Source organism: Stegodyphus dumicola, chromosome 5 (assembly GCF_044657685.1).
Source record: "Stegodyphus dumicola isolate Sdum_Otavi_A_Nest chromosome 5, ASM4465768v1".
Classification (NCBI taxonomy): Eukaryota; Metazoa; Arthropoda; class Arachnida; order Araneae; family Eresidae; genus Stegodyphus; species Stegodyphus dumicola.
In genome coordinates, this window is record NC_140772.1 from 139,926,516 (window position 1) to 139,944,378 (window position 17,863).

General features: G+C 29.7%; 2 protein-coding genes across 12 annotated transcripts in view; one reads left to right on the top strand and one right to left on the bottom strand.

The window, feature by feature from the left end:
* Window positions 1-2,025: 2,025 nt before the first annotated feature.
* LOC118185241 (uncharacterized) overlaps window positions 2,026-17,863 on the bottom strand; it is a 265,229-nt gene continuing 249,391 nt past the window's right edge. For 8 of the 11 annotated variants that reach the window (XM_035355075.2, XM_035355073.2, XM_035355078.2 and 5 more), the window contains one exon: window positions 8,116-8,580. In XM_035355075.2, coding sequence (XP_035210966.1) covers window positions 8,497-8,580 — 84 coding nt within the window. In that variant the 3' untranslated portion in view covers window positions 8,116-8,496. Of the gene's footprint in view, window positions 8,581-17,863 lie in introns of all 11 variants that reach the window. The other 3 variants (XM_035355071.2, XM_035355072.2, XM_035355070.2) reach the window with 1 other exon arrangement.
* Window positions 11,080-16,181, top strand: LOC118185246 (uncharacterized). Its single transcript, XM_085817128.1, has 3 exons — window positions 11,080-11,554; window positions 12,195-12,290; window positions 13,546-16,181. The coding sequence occupies exons 1-3, from the start codon at window positions 11,313-11,315 to the stop codon at window positions 13,772-13,774; spliced, it is 567 nt and encodes a 188-aa protein (XP_085673254.1). The 5' UTR covers window positions 11,080-11,312; the 3' UTR covers window positions 13,775-16,181.

Consider the following 17,863-nt stretch of genomic DNA (forward strand, 5'->3'; position numbering starts at 1 on the left):
CAAGGGTGTTTTCGTGGTTTTCCCCATGTGTAACGTGTATACGAGCCAGTTTCCCTTAGAAAGTCCTCCACGAAGGCATCCCTCCCCTTAGGCAGATAGCCCTAACCAGAAAACCCCTAATTTGGAATCACTGAAGTCCAGATTAAAGACTTTGTACTGTATTGCCTTTAGTGAACGACAAGCAATTTTTATTAATTTTTTTTAATGTAACCAATTGGTTTTCAGTAGCCATTTCATGTGCAACAATACAAAAGTTGATGAAAAATATTGGAAAATGTGAGAAATTCTTATATAAATTTAATTATGAAACTAATTTTTACATCAGTATCAATTAAATGCATATTTTCATATCCATGGGTGCATGCTGTAAAATTTTCTATTGGTAAGAAAATTGAAAAATACTAGCTTGACATTATAAATAAAGGTATGTAATTTTCACATTTAAAAAAATAAACTTTGTGAAAATAAAAACTTAAAATTTCATGTTTATTTATTTACTTAAAAAACTGTGATAACATATAAAAAAAAAACTGCTGTTTCTATAATCCGTAAATTACTGCAACTGTATGGGGAGGGGGAATTCTCATGTTTCATCAGCCACTACAGCTCCAGATTAAATTGCTGTTTTTCTAACTGATAAGTTACTGCAACTGTATGGAAAAAAATAATCACGTGTTTCATCAGCTACTATATTTCCTGCCTTATGTTGTAGTTGATTATTTATTTCTTATTTCTCAGAACTTGCACAAAATGGTATGTACTTATGTCTGAAAGTATCTCCTACTAAATAATATTATTTAGTAATTATATTACTAAATAATCATGCACAGCTGGGCGATCTGATTTATGCACTGAAATTTCAAACTTAATTTTATGGTATTCTTAAATTCTTTTCCCACTGAGGTACATTTTTTCCATTTGAAAACTACTAAGAGGTGTAACCTTATACTTAATCCCATGTGGGCCTGGAGTGGGTACATTTTCCCCCCTTAACTGACTAGTATTAGGTGTACGTTTCATTAGAGCATTCTTTTTTTCTTTTTTTTTTTTGGGGGGGGGCCTTTAACATGAATGCTTCAGTATTTACATATGATTAATATGTCAGTTACATACAAGCCATTATGTGCAAATTCCTTCTTCTTGAATTATATGTTTAGAAAACTAAACAAGAGAAACATTCACATATTCTTCAGTTTGTGACATGCCTGAACTGGTTGAGTGTTTCAACTGGCACAGGACAGTTAAGAGGAAGACAGGCTTCCAAATAGCATGCTGAGGTTTTGCAAGCTTCTGGATGGTGAGTGACATGCAAATTAAACAAATTCCCCTCAATAGCTACTTTTCACCTTTTTTGTTCAAAAAGTTCACATTTAATCACTGATAAGGATAAATTTCACTTAATTTTAATCTGTTTTGTAGATATAAAAATTATGTATCCATAATTGTAAATAAAAGATGCACAATAACACATAATGGATAATGAAAGTATAAATTTATTACAATTTATTCATAGTGAGATATTACAAGTTATCTCTGTTAGTAATTCAAGTATTTGAGAAAATGCGAAAGAAAATTCTGATTAGATAAATTTGTGTAACATATATAAGATACTGAATCATTTCTAGATAAAATTCATTATTATTAATAATGGGGTATATATTTGTGATTCTTTCATAAAAAGTTTGCAGAAGTGAAATTTCTTTCTGTATGAAATTGGACAACTCAAAGAAAAATTAAAAATGGCTTAATTAATTAGTGTTAGAAAAGACACAAATATTTAACTGATGACAGACATTGGAAATATGTAATCACAAAACTACAGTTAAGATGTGCTGGAGAAATGTTTCAGTTTTGCATTGAATGGAAGAATTGTGATAAAAATTTTAAAAATAATATATTCCCCTTTTTGGCAAATAGATCGTGCATGATCTTGTTTGACCTATGGAAAAAATTATGTATTTTTTATATTGATGCATTATTTTCTTTCTGCATCATGCATTTAACGTAATAAGAAGAAAAAGTTAATAAAAATTTAGTATATTTTTATTTTATTGATCTTTTTACAAGTTACACTAAACTTTCATTTAACAGTTCAGAAAAATTCCATCATATACCGTCAAAGTAAAGCATCCGTATTCTGTCACTAAAACATAAATTGTTATGAAAAGATAAATAAAAATACTCTTTGCTAAAGAATATAATCATTTAGAAAAATTTTACAATTTGTTGATATTACAAAATATTTTTTCTTGAAAAGGCCTATGTTAATGAATAAATTTATGATTTATGATAAAAACTTGATTCATATTACAGATTAATTTCTCTTTATTTTTTAAATTGCTATGAATTTTCAGTTTAGAAATATTGATAGCAACAAAATGCATATTTTATAGCTTAAGATATACTTGAGTTTGCCAAGTAGATCAAAGCATAATATTTCATATTCACTTTGCAGATGATGAGAAATTCCAATTATTGCATAACATTAAACATATTTCATATCGAAATTGGGTATAAAGAATCAATGTAAAAGTTTTATTATTATCAATTTGCAGTCACATTTCAGCTATAGATTTTATCAGTACTTCATTTTATAAATCAATAATCATTTTATTTTACCATATATGATATTAGCTTTTTCATTTCAGGCACAGAGAGAAAGATTTTTTAATTGCTTAAATCACTTTGTGCCCAAGTATTTTTACTTACTTGGTGCGAAGTAAAGAAAGTAAATTTTTTTTTTTTTTTTTTCAGTTAAGCATAACCTAAAGTAATAAAAATCTGCTTTTTATTGAGATAAGCTGTAGTCTTGCATATATTGTTTAATATTGATACATGTAAACAGAAAGTGTTGATTTATAAAGTGAAAATAAGAGAGATTGTAATATTATGAATATTTATTTATGTGTGTTAATGAAGCAGAAAACTTAAAAAATTCAAAAGGTAAATGCTTATTATATCTTATTGCCTTACCTAAATACAAAAACAATAAGTGCTTTTCTTGTGTAAAAAATTTTTGAATCCTGGACAATAGGCTGATCACAATTGTACATTTTATATTCATAAAATATTATTAATAGTCATAACAGCATTGTTAACACTTAAGACATTCCATCAAGTTTCATGGGATACAGACAACTATATAGTTGGCCTGCAGAAGGAAACTGAAATGTACCATAAATGATATTCTGGGAACAAAGACATTAAAAATAGCAGAGATCACCATCTATCTGGTAAAACCTTTCGACATAAGTTTTGAAAGCAGTGTAGATAATGATAGTAAAAATTGTTTGAAATACAGATTGAAAGGTTTTGTACAACAGTATATGTATTTTTGTCACCATTGGTTAGTTCTCATTTTTATTCACTTCGCAAAAATTTGAATTATACGAGCATTCAAGTTTTATATTCGGAATTTAATAATAAAAATAACAGGAAGAGAAGGCCTTTTATTTGAAAATTTTTGCTATTAATGGTATACATTTTTAGAAATTCGTTTGTTTATAGTATCATGTGAAAAACAAAAAATTTTAACTGCATCCCCTGAATTTTTTAATAATATGTTGTTCATGTAAGCAGCGTAGTTCAGTATGTGCATATATGTACTATGTTATTAGAGCAATGCTATTTCAGTGTAAATGAGAAAGTAACTATGATTCTTTTATGTAGTAACATGGTTACTGGCTAAAGTTAACCTGAATAATGAAATTGTTTTTTTGCCAGCAAAAGTTGCGAAGCATATTTCAAATGTGGTGCTGAAAGGATTTTGAACTTCTAAATTGCATGTATATGATATGCATATATGTGCAGTTTAGTTTCTTTAAAAATTTTCTATGAATTAAGATAAACTTGTTCGTAATTTTTGTATGCAATAACTCTTGCTATTAAATAATACTTACTTAGATAAAATCTGCATTGTGATGTTTTCAAACTTCAAATTATCTATGTCAATCTTTTAAAAATTAAATTACTACATTACTAAAATTTATATGTTTGAAGACTGATTAAATCAGATTTGAAATTATTTGAGTAACCAAGCATTTTTACGGTCAGTAGCACTTTTTATGCCAAAACTCAGAACAAATCCCTCTCACCTTGGATTGTTCTTTTCTTTTTCTCCCCCCTCTTTTTGTGCTTGTTTTAAATTATAGATGTCAATTTTTATTTTTCAGTAAAAACTGAACTTTATGTATAGAACGACTTTTAGTAATATTATATAATACTATGATAATTATTATAGTTACTGCTAGTTAAATCGTTTTAATGGCCTTTAACTTTTTTAATTTATATCCAGCCTTTTAGGAGTGATAATGCACTAATTTTAAAATTATTTTGGAACTTTTAAGATGTTGCAGTATGCTAATGTATAAATAAGAATTTAATTTGAGCTCAGAATTTCAACACATTTTGAAGATTAATTATATAGCTATATATTTAATTATATAGTTAGCAGAATGAATAAATAAAAGTATTCTGTGAAATAAAAAAAAAAGTATATTTGAAGAAATGAAAATGTTTTGCCTGTTTTTGTAAATTAGAAATCTTCAAAGGAAAATAATCACACTTTACTGTATGTTTTTATTCTAATTCCAGTTTTCTGGTATTTTCCCCTTAAATCACTTGCATTATTAACTGATCAGAACTGCATCTATAGTTTTTACTTCCTTGTATATTTAAAACATTCTGCATATTTGTTACAATTATTATAATATGAAATGAATACCATTGTAGTTGTCTACTAGATATTGCGAGGTAGATTGTAGAGAAAGGAGAAGGGTACAAAACCCTTCGTTTCTATTCTTTGTGATGTGCTGTTGGTGAAAACTAGGGTGGAGCTTTGACAGATAACCCTTGTATGCCTTGCTTTAATAAATTAATCCAATCCAATGTCTATAGACATTAAAACAGGTGCTGATGAGCATACATGTATTTATGAGCAATTTTAAATAAATTTATTTTAATCCAGGTATTGACAAACCAATGCATTATTTTCTCATCTTCCCTCCCCCTCATATTAATTATTCACCCTTTTGATTCATGGCGGTTTAGTTTGAAATTTAGGTTAATGTTGTTTGAAGAACCTGTTAACAGTATTGAGAAAATGACATGTGAATATCACTAGCAGCATTTGCATGTAACATAACTCTCTCTTGAATTCATTTTTACATTATTAGTAGTAGTTAATAACATATTCATAGTTCAAAAGTTCCGAAAAAATAATAAAAACTTAGATATACATGAATTTCAAAATGATTTGGCTTTTGTGGGCGTTGAGGTAGTTTGTAATTGGGAAGACTGCATCATCTCTTAAGGATAATTTGCATTCTTTATGTCTCAAACACTCCTTAAAAAAGATATGCAATCTATGTTTCTGATAAACCATATGTTTGATTTTCTGTTGATGGTTATTCTGTTTCTTTTGCTGTCCATCTCTCTGTCAAATATATTTTCATTCAATCAGTCAGCAGTTAACATTTGTGTTACCTGATAACAGTAAAATAGGTAAAACATAAATTAGGAAATCAGAATATTTTTAAAGTATATGTATTTTTTTAATATGTATGTGAATCTCACAAAGCTGTGTATTTTCATTAGAACTTGGACCAATTTTCAATTTTTTTTTTGAATAAAAGTATAAGTTGATATCTTTTAGTAACTTATTTTTTATACATGTCAAATTCTGCAGATTTAAAATGAGAAACGCGAGTGTGTAATTAAAAGTTAATATGAGTATTTTGTTATCATACACCCTTTCTATAAGACATAAATATGAATAATTTATATTATTTAACCTTGAGAAATATATTTTTAAAAACAGCAATGAACATATTTTGCAATTATTATTTTTTAAAAGAGAGCACCTACTTTTAAATGCATAGGAAAATTAAGATGGTATTCTGAAACATCTGAACTTAATATACAAGGTGTGTTCGAAAAATTCGGTGATTGATCTCATAATTAAAAAAACCACACCGGTTATGATCTTGCACTCACGCAGACGCAGTGAGAGAAATGTCGTCTAGAGCGATCTAACGGCCATTTTACGACAGATAAGAGGAAGCGCACGCTATGAGCAGTTTAACACAGTCAGTGTGAGAAAGATTGTCAATGTGACATGGAGTAACACATAAACATAAAGTTTTGCTTCAAGTTAGGCAAAACGGCAACGGAGACACATGACATGTTAGTGAAAGTTTACGGTCAGGAAGCAGTGAGTAAAAAGTGTGTTTATGAGTGGTTTAAATGCTTTACAGACAGAAAGGAGGATGTCAAAGATGAGCCACGGTCGGGGCGCCTTACAACAAGCACAACTCCAGACAATGTGGAACGAGTTCAATGGATGCTTGGCGGCAGATCGACGACTATCTTTAAGAATGATAGCTGGCAAATTGCAGATAAGCCTAGACAGCGTGAGCACCATTGTGCACAAACATTTGCATAAACACAAGATATGTGCCCGGTTTGTACCGCACTCGCTGTCAGACGAGCAAAAGCAATACCGGATCGAAACCTCTGGAGATTTTATTGACATGTGTGACCGGAATCCGCAATTCTTGGAAACAATAATTACAGGGGATAAGTCGTGGTGCTATCAATACGATCCGGAGACCAAGCGGCAATCCATGGCATGGTGTTCAACGTCGTCACCCCCTCCCAAAAAAGTCGTTTGACACAATCCAGGATCAAGACCTTGTTGATCGTCTTTTTCGACAGTAAGGGTTTGATCCATCGTGAATTTGTACCCGTGGCTACAACCGTCAATGCGGAATACTATGAGGGGTTTTTGAAACGGCTGCTGTTACGCATATGCCGGATTCGGCCACAGTACCGGAATGGACAGTGGAATCTGCTCCATGACAATGCCCGGCCGCACACTGTGATCCGTGTAACTCAATTCCTCGACAGGCACCAGGTTCAAGTTTTGGATCACCCTCCATATTCTCCAGATCTGGCTCCCGCGGACTTCTTCCTGCTCCCTCACCTCAAAGGAGTTCTGAAAGGCCAACACTTTTCCGACATTACTGAGATCCGACAACGGTGCTTCGAGCCATACCGAAAGAAGCGTTTGCAGACAGTTTCCAACAATTGTACACCCGATGTCAAAAATGTATTGTTGCTAATGACAAATACTTTGAAGGCCAGTAAAGCTTTTTTTCTTGTTTCTCTTGTTTCCTTTTTTTTTTTTTTTATGATAAAATTCACTGAACGTTTTGAACACACCTTGTATATGTATGTATGAAATAATTAGGATATTGAAGACATGTAGATGCATTGTTATTGACAAATATTTTCTAAGCAAATGCAGATAAATTGGCATAGTAAGTGCACATGTTCTTGCAAACTATATCATTAAGACTTTTGAAATATATTTGGAGGTAGAAGAAACAAAAAGCATTAGCGTGCGAGAAAGAATGTGATGTATTCAAGATGAAAGTGTAGTAAAAATGATTTAGTTCGGATTTTTCTTCACTGGTTAATTTGAAGTTTCAGTTCCCAAATCTGAACTGTTGTACATTTGCTGAAGCCTTATGTAAGTATCTGTGTCATTAATGTTATGTAAGAATCATGGCAGCGATTAATTTTGAAATAACACAGTTTAGAACAATTTATAAGCAATAACTATTTTTAGGATAAAAAGGGGAAATAACCAAATAAAAAAGGGAATTAAGCGCAAATTAAAGTTAAAATTTATCTTGCATTTTTTAAAATAATTTTTAAAATAATCTTGCATGTGTATATTAACATTTAGTTATGAAGATTAGCGAGGGAACCAGATCCACAGAAATCATTTTGTGATTAAAAAGAGGAATTTATTTAATGATACTAAATAGTCTCTCATAATGTTCATATGAGTTAATACGTATTCATTTTTAAAACAGTGGTCCATGTTTTTGGAAGTCATATTCTGGACTTAATTCTATTATTGTATTCCAATTCATTATTGAGTGGTTTTTCACTACATATTAAATAATCATCTAAAATATCACAGTATGAAAATATTTATGCATATATTTTTTCTAAACTTCTTTTTGCGTCATGGATTTTATATCAAATATTTCTTCACAGCTGTAAATCTAGGTTTCAAATACAATATAGAAATTAAATCTGAGACAGTTTCTGTTTCCTGTAACAAGATTTATGAAATTTGTTTAAATTATTTCCCTTTATTGGACATTCTTTCTTTCATTAAATTAATGCTTTCAGATATTCAAACATAAAAATACTCTTAAGGCAAATCAGCACTGAAATACTTCCACTTGTAAGTCCTGCTTGTCAGTGGTGTAGATAAATGCTGCATCCTTACAGATGAAAGAGGATGTGCAGTGGTTCAGTCATCTCTGCATTCTCATTCCTGAAATATTTTCTTTTATGTACATTAGGATTTTTTCTTTCCCTCTAGCTCTCGATATTGCCATCTAAAAGTCCACCCAAAGCATAGCAAAACCCAGTTTGTACTCGCAGTCACCATTCTCGGTTGAAAAAAAATTTTTTTTTTCATGTTACATGTTGAGGAATGGATGGTCTAGGCACTTGTAATTTGTCCGCTAGAGCTATTATTTTTTCTAATGTTGATCGTACCTAAAATGGAAAAATCAAATTAGACTATAAAGGTCTTGATTTAAGAAATCTACTTCATTTGAAATCTGCATTTTGGAAATGGAAAAATTAGTTAGCAATTTATTTCATAGTAGACTGTTTGGAATATTTTCTTTTAGTGAAATGTTCAAGTGTATAAAGAAATTGTATAGAAAATTTTTTTTTAAATTTATAACTTTTAATAATTATGTATAGCAGAAAGCTTTTGAATATGTTATTAAATGATTAATAGATTATTATGCATATTGCCCTATAATAATATTTTTGGTTTCTTTCTCCCTAATGCCGAGTCTCAGATTAAATTTAATGAAATTACTAACCTTGCATGTTGCAGTAATACAAAACTATATTATAGTTTATCAATAGAGATTTAGTTATTTAATGTCTTAGATAACACACGATACTGAAATTTATTGCTTAGTAATTTATTTCTTAGGTTTAGTTCCTATTTTAATGAAATCTACAGTGCCACCAAAACTTGATTAGACTTGTCTGAAGTATGACAGCAGACCCAAATGTTTTCGTATGAAAGTGTCTGGAAGCGACACTGAGTCTGAACGAAAGTGGAAAATCATTGCTAGGGTCTGCTGCCATTTACCTGTCAACTATTGCTGGCGATACAGCTTTATTCACCCTCTTACTGATTATTTGTTAGCTTATACTATGTACATTTTTTTGCACTTATTTACTATTCATTACAATATATCCTATCTAATTATGAATGGATAAAATGGTTAGTAAAACAACAGCCACAAATGTGCTTGTTATAAGTGATAACAATCAGATGATGTCCAGATGGGAACAATTTTTGTTGATGACACTAACAATAAACACCTAAGTGATGTTCAGCCAAACATGAAATTCAGGACTGCTGCATGAGGCCATTACACATATAAAAAAGAAGAAAATATTCTAGATCTGAGAGTAAACTAATGATTATATGAAATTTGGTTTCATGAAAGCTGCTGATGAAAAACCATTGTGCGTTATTTGTTATATGGCCTTATCAAATGAGACCTTCAAAACTGAAGCGGCACTTGGAATTAAATCATTCAAACTTCAATAACAAGGTGATTGATTTCTGTATAATTAAGAAGAAAGACTTAATAACAAACTTTATCGTTGAATGTTTCTCAGCAGTGTGTCTGAAAATCTAGTTATGGCTTTTTATGAAATATCCGAATTAATTGCTGAAGTTGGATATCCTCATACAATTGTGATAAAGTTAATAATTCCTGCAATGAAAATGTTGCATAATATATGTAATACAAAAACGTGTACTCATGTAAACTCATCTATGTAAAAAAAAAAAAAAAAAAAAAACCACCAAAACCAAATAATTATGCTTTCTCTTCAATAACATAGAGAAGTATGAAGTTGTGGAAATAGCAGATAATATCGAAGAGACTGATTTGTCGAGAGTTGCAGCTTGCACTGATCTAGAGATGCAGTTTACTTAAAGCAATGCATTTTTATTTCCTATGTAAGTCAGTGAAAGGGTAGATATATCAGATAATGCCAATTTAATGTGTTTAGTGAATTATGATTTTCAGAATACATATAATGAAGAATTCTGTTTTTCAAGCAATTAGCTGCAAGAACAACAGTAGAAGAAATTTTTAACTTGATTGATACTTACTTCAGTCGAAATGACAATGACTGGAAAATTATGTGGGACTGAGCAGCAGTGGTGCTTGTGCAATGGCAGGCATCTATCTGTGCAGGGCGTTTTTCCCAAAATAAAGGCCATGGAACCAGAATGTGTATGATTGCATTGCAGCTTACACACAGAAGGCTATAAAAATTGCTATTGCTTTTGCAAACTGTTAAGCAAGAATATATGAAATTTATAAATTTTATGTAGCATTGTCCCTTGAATTCCAGGTTTGTTCAGTGCATTATGGGAAAATATGGACAGTGACCATAAACAACATCCTTTACATTGTCAAGTACAATGGTTATCCAGAAAGAATGTATTGAAGAGACTTGGAAATGAGAAAAGTTTTTTTTTTTTTTTTTTTTTAAACCAACAGTACCTTATGGCTAAAGATGTAGTATAAGTGTTGTTATTTGTCTGATGAAGTTATCTTACTTTTATAACATTTTTTATTTTTCAAATAAATTAAAACTTTTATTACAAAGAAACTGTACCTGTATTGAAAATGTAAGAAAAAATGGAAGCTGCAGTGAAAAGACTCAGTTTGTGTGAAAGTAGGAAATTACAGTGCTTTTATGAAGTGCAAAAAAGATACACTGTTAGTTCCATGCCTAATGAAATTTAATGTACCGTCAACGAACATCTGATAGGATTGCAGACAAATCTGAAAGAATATTTTCCTTGGATTCAGGTATTGAATCTATTATTGAACTCTCTTGTGATACAGAGCTTCAAGACAGCTTGAACAGAATACCATTGCTAGATATTTGGCCTGTCATCAAGAGTATCCATTTTTGACACAAAAAGCAATTAGGAGAGTGGTTAGTGACGCTGTCTTCTATACCAAAGAAGCCCGGAGAAGACATGGATGGAATGTTTATAAATTTATAGTGTCTATACAACATAGCGGCACTCTAAAAAGCCCTCTTGAGAGATTGATGGTAGGGTAAGAGCAGTGTGAGCGGACCAGTCTCCCTGGCAAAGAATCTCTAAGGAGAAGAAGTAAAGGTTTCCCGAAGCAAATGTGGCTCCGCCAGACTGAAGAGACACTCTGTGTATGTCCCTGAAGCTTATTTTAAAGGGGCAATCCATCCACCCTCCGTACCTTTCTGCGCATGTGCGAAATAGCAGGCAAGAAACCGGCATGTCGTCAGCCATATTAGCAATCTTTTACCACGTTGTTCGAAGAGGTTCATTGAAAGTTTTTTTCAGTTCTTTTCTCTGGTTATTTAAGCTGATCATAAGATGGATGTTTCGCAAGGACGATCACCGGAATTCACCCGATTCTCTTTCTGTGAGGTAAGCTTGCTTTTTTAATTCGAAAACCTATCATAGATTTTAAAAATTGATTTTGTATAGTACATTAATTTTGATTCCCAAGCTCCAAAAATATTTTGTCTCATTGTATCACACAGCAGCTAGATTTTCATTCTTAATATATTAACTTTGCATTTTAGCATATGAATCTCAATTTATATAATTAATCATATGGCAAACAAATACTATAGTTTTTGCAGGCATATTGCTATTTCTTTCCAAATTTTTTTACTGAGTTTTAAGCTTTAAAGTCAACTAATAATAATATTACGACAAAACGAGCGATCAGGAATAAATTTGTCATTTATAATAATGCGGCAACTAATGGCATGTATGATTGCATAAATTAATTTTATTAATAAATTATATTATGCTTCAGCTTTAAATTTATGCTATAATTACCAAATAATTTATCTGAGAAAATTTATAAACTTAGTTAATATTAGTGGCCACTGAAGACTATTTTTAATGTAGTATATTGATAGTTATATACAATTTTTCGTATTTTATGATTATTTTTGAAAATTTTATATTCATTATTATAAAAATATAATTTTGATTTCTCTCAATATTTGATGTGGTTTAGTGAATAACAGACTAACTCAATCTATCTTTTACTTAGCAAACAACCCAAATCCTGGTATCGCTGTAGTGTTTGTGGGACATCTCGAAAAACACCAGACAGGAAATTTTTCAGATTTCGTAAGGATCCTATTAGGTAAATCATTTCTAAGTTTAAAAGAAACTAAGCTTTGATAATTAATAATATATATATATCTCAATTTTTGATAGAGAAGCAAATATTTCATGTATTTGGAATAATTTAAATAAATAGCTTGTTTTTTTTCCATTAAGTGTTCCTCATCATGGACAAATAGTTCAGTGTTCTTCTGTAAATATTCAAGATAACTGTGCTTGTGATACAGTTGCTCCCAAAAGTGTTCATACACTTTAAGAATTTGTAAAAAATGCGCTGTAGCCCGGAATTGAATTTGATTATAAAGCCCAATATTTTCTCATATCTCGAAGTGATTTTGAATAAAACCAAATTTTTTAAAAATTTTTTCTTCTAATATTTTAGAGGATAATTTTTGTAATTTATGTATTACAAGCTTGAATGCTGCAGGATATCCTACAAAAACTGACAGAAATTTAACTGCAATATTTTGTAATAGTGTCTGCAGATTTCTTTAAAGTGCACGAAGATTTTTGTGAGGTAACTTTTTTGTTACTTTTTAATTATTAATTCCCCCCCCCCCAAAGTTTTACTGTATTCTTATAATACTTTTATAGAGTTTTGCTAAGATAAATTTATAGATATTAAAAAATTCTCACAGCACTATTTCACTGAAACATAAGTGTACGAACACTTTAGGGAACCACTACATATTAGTGTGAATAAGGAAGGAAACATTTTAAAGATGCACTTTACGAACAATGTGTACTTTTTATTGGTGCCTTATCCTTTTTTAGTCATATTGTTAACAAAACTGTACAAAGAAATGCTAAATTGTTTAACTAGATACTATGACCGGTAACTAAAATTTAACACAATATCTGCAAAATTATTGGTTTTCGTACATCAAAATAAAATTAGATGAAATGCAATCGTTTCAGAATTTGTTACTAATGTAAAAGGAATTTTTTAACAAGGTTAAATTTCTAATAACACTGAAAAGAGGTTCTTTTAATTAAAGAAAATAAAATTGTTTTTTTTTTTTTTTTGTTTTGTTTTCATAGATCAAAATAATAGAGAATTAGTATAAATATGTCAGAAATGTAATAAATCATATTATGTACATGAATTTTTCCTTAAATTATAATTTAATGTTTGTTCTTAAAAAATATATAACCCTTCTCGAGATTGTGTAACTAATGTATAAGGAATGTTTTTAGTTTGCTATTTTTCTACTAACACTGAAAATGGATTTATTGAAATTTAAAATATAAAATTAATGTTTTCATTTTTATAGATCAAAACAATGGGCTCCCGCATGCAGTAATCAAGACTTGTTAAATATATCACCAACTAATTTGTATAAAACTGCACTAATATGTTCCTCACACTCCAAAGATCATGATTACTGTTCACCAAAGATGCGATATTTACATTCCTGTGCAGTGCCGACAAAATTTGAACAAACAGGTATCTACAGTGTTTACTGTTATTATTTCAATATGCTTAACAATAGTGCCATCTAAGAAATAACTCATCAATAATAGTGGATCACCTGTCATGTTATGCTCAAAGAATACTGTGCAACAAAATTGATGGTTTGGATCGCCTGTCAAGACTTGTTAAATAAATCACCAACTGATTTGTATAAAACTGCACTAATATGTTCGTCACATTTCAAAGATCACGATTACTGTTCACCAAAGATGCGATATTTACATTCCTGTGCAGTGCCGACAAAATTTTGAACAAACAGGTATCTACATTGTTTATTGTTATTATTTCAATATGCTTAACAATAGCACTATCTAAGAAATAACTCGTCAATAATAGTGGATCACCTGTCATGTTATGCTCAAAGAATACTGTGCAACAAAATTGATGGTTTGGATCGCCTGTCATGTTATGCTCAAAGAATGCTGTACAACAAAATTGACGGTTATTAGTCGAAATATTGACTGTTGATTTTTGGCAAAATTAAAATTATGTAAAATCCAAGCATACAGCATTTTTAGAATTATTATATGTATAGTGAAGGTGGAAAATAGGCATTTCTTGCAATTGCTATTTAAAAGAATTAATTTCTTATTTCATAATTTGAAACAATCTTCATCAGGATGAGCTGCAGCAATATTTATTTGATTCAGTGGATTATTTACAAAACTTCTTAATACCTATAGGTTTGATTTTCAAGTTAAGTATTTAATCTTATATTAATAAATGTGAGAAGTATTGAATATTTTATGAACAAAAAGAATGAAATTAGTTATTTTAGTAATTTATGTGCAACTTATGTAAGACTTTTTAAATGTAATCTTGTATTTGTTAATTTAAGTGAAATGCTTTTGGCTTTTGGTTGCAAACTTTGCTCTTTTTTCATAATGGTCATTCCAAATAATTAAAATTTCTCTTTTTTTTTCTTCTTTAAAGTTGAGGTCAGATAATTGTAATGTATTTCAGTGTTTTCAATTTATTTAGGGGTACTTTTAATTGTTTTTAATTATTTTTTCTGTTTTGGTTAGTTATATGCAAATTTTGCTTGTAAAATTTTAAATATGGATTCATAAAAATTCATTATGTGTTGCATGGTATGTGTTTTCTTTTTTTTTAAGCTTACAGAATTAAATGTACTCATTGGTCAAATAATTCTTTATTAAATAGATTTTTGGCAAAATTAAAATTATGTAAAATCCAAGCCCAAGCATACAGCATTTTTAGAATTATTATATGTATAGTGAAGGTAGAAAGTAGGCATTTTTTGTAATTGCTACTTAAAAGAATTAAGTTCTAATTTCATAATTTGAAATAATCTTCATCAGGATGAGCTGCAAAAATATTTATTTGATTCAGTGGATTATTTACAAAACGGCTTAATACCTATAGGTTTGATTTTCAAGTTAAGTATTTAATCTTATATTAATAAATGTGAGAAGTATTGAATATTTTATGGACCAAGAGAATGAAATTAGTTATTTTAATCATTTTTGTGCAACTTTTATAAGACATTTTAAATGTAATCTTGTATTTGTTAATTTAAGTGAAATGCTTTTGACTCTTTGTTTTCATAATAGTCATTCCAAATAATTAAAATTTCTTGGTAATTTTTTTTATTTTATTTTATTTTTATTTATTTATTTATTTATTTATTTTTTGAGGTCAGATAATTATAATGAATTCAGTGTTTTCAATTTATTTAGGGGTACCTGTAATTATTTTTAATTATTTTTTTTTGTTTCAGTTAGTTATCATGCAAATTTTGCTCATAAAATTTTAAATATGGAGTTATAAAAATTTATTATGAATTATATGGTATGTGTTTCTTCTTTTTGAAGCTTACAGAATTAAATGCACTCATTGGTCGAATAATTCGGGATTAAATAGATTTTTGCAAAATTAAAATTATGTAAAATCCAAGCTACAGCATTTTTAGAATTATTATATGTATAGTGAAGATGGAAAATAGTCATTTTTGTAATTGCTATTTAAAAAAATCAATTTCTAATTTCATAATTTGAAATAATCTTCATCAGGATGAGCTGCAACAATATTTATTTGATTCAGTGGATTATTTATAAAATTTCTTCCCAGGTTTTAATAACACCTGGAAGGATTGATTTTCAAGTTCAGTATTTAATCTTGTATTAATAAATGTAAGAAGTATTGAATATTTTATGAAAAAGTAATGAAATCACTTATTTTAATAATTTATGTGAAATTCTTTAAAAGGCCTTTTAAGTGTAATTTTGTATTTGTTAATTTAAGTGAAACGCTTTTGGTTCTTGGCTGCAAAATTTGCTCATTGTTTTCATAATGGTCATTCCAAATAATTGTCTAAAAAATGTCTTGGTATTTGTGAAGATGCTTAAAATTATTTTGCATATGTATATTCTAAAACTTGAGAAATGTCAATAAAAATCATTTTTTTACCTGAAATGTGTTATTCTTTGTTTTAATATTTAATAATATGCTTGATATGAAAAGAAAAATAGCGTTATTTATGTAATTAATTGCAGATTTGTTAGAAATCTAACATCACAGCAGTAGTTAATTTTGTTTTCTATTAATTCTGATGTTAGTTATAAATTAATGCTAGATATTACATCAAAAGAATAACAATTCTGTGAGTTTACAGAAAGAAGAGTTAAGGGGTAAAATAAGGAATATAAAAATAATAAAATTTATTTATTTATTCATTTATTTTGCAATTAAATTTTAGGATGTTCTATGCGAAACATCTAGGCGATTAAAGATTAGAAGATAAAAGATCAGCTACACAATTTATCTGAAATGTATGAAAATAAAACATTCTGAGGAATTTCAAAGTAAAAAAAATTACTATCTCCTCGGACTGCGCTATTTAAATTTCACCCTGCACTGCTGTTTCACTGCATAGCAGCCGTGGCTCCTCGATATAGCGGCGCAGATGCGAAACAAGTTTACATTGCGTCTATGGAAGCTTTCATTCTTTTCCTTACAGATTCTTTGTCCCTGGGCTGGTCGTCTTCAAAATTGGGGCGGGGGGCAGAACTAAGCAAAGTTGTATTGACACGTATATGGTGCTCAAAGCTCTTGCCAATGACAGAGGCAATCTTGCACTCCTTGCTACTATGAACTTCATAGGTTTGTTCTGAAGTTACTGTGAGACAAGTGAGATGAATCACAACAACAAGTTAGTTTTCTCCAAACTAGCTTTTATAAAAAATAAATACAGGAACCAATTAAATGTTGAACCATATTTAAAAATTTGTCATCTGTAGACCTGAAAGTTCTATTTAATGAGAACATAGCTCATCTGATTAAAACTTGTTATTTTACATTTTTGTATATATTTTTGTGACTTTCACAAAAAGGAAATGTATTTGAACATTGAAATTTATTTAATTTAGTACAGTAAAAGTCTTTAATCCGGAATAATCTATAATCCGGATCTCAAACCTACAAACTTTCCGCACATGCGCATAATATGTTGACGCATGCGCGTTTAATGTATAACGGACGGTGTAAGCTAATCTAAAGTTATCTAATTATCGATTTCAGTTAATGTTGCAAATTGCGTTGTTCCTTAATCTTCGAATTGGATCCGGCTTATTATTTCTTGCAAACTGTTAGAGCAATTTTATAAAAGTAAGCTCGAACTTTCGATTATGTCAAAAAGAATTTCCGATTCTGGAGCTGCCAAAGGATCTACAAAGCGAAAGCATGTTTCGATGTCCATCAAACAAAAAGTGGAAATGCTGCAAAAAATGGATAAATGGAATCACAACAACAAGTTAGTTTTCTCCAAACTAGCTTTTATAAAAAATAAATACAGGAACCAATTAAATGTTGAACCATATTTCCTTTGTTTCTCTAACCATTCCGAAATCTATTTATCAATTTCACGCTGCTCTGCGGGGGAGGACGTCGCGGCGCGCAATGAACTGGAAGTTGATCTGTCAGCACTATCCTTATCTTTAGAGCAGATGTTTTTATTTTATTAAGCTTAATAATTCTTTATTAAATGTAGTATTTCATCTCGATGTACTCCGTCTTTGATATGATATAAATCAAATTCCTCGTCATTATAAATATCACGAATACACATCAAATAGTTTTCTGGTTGCAATTTTCACGCA

Bases quoted from the DNA above. Each gene is read 5' to 3' on its own strand.
- LOC118185246 (XM_085817128.1), top strand. From the start codon at position 11,313: ATGTCCCTGAAGCTTATTTTAAAGGGGCAATCCATCCACCCTCCGTAC. The intron at 11,555-12,194 runs GTAAGCTTGCTT...TCTTTTACTTAG, and splicing joins CCCGATTCTCTTTCTGTGAG to CAAACAACCCAAATCCTGGT. The intron at 12,291-13,545 runs GTAAATCATTTC...TCATTTTTATAG, and splicing joins TTTCGTAAGGATCCTATTAG to ATCAAAACAATGGGCTCCCG.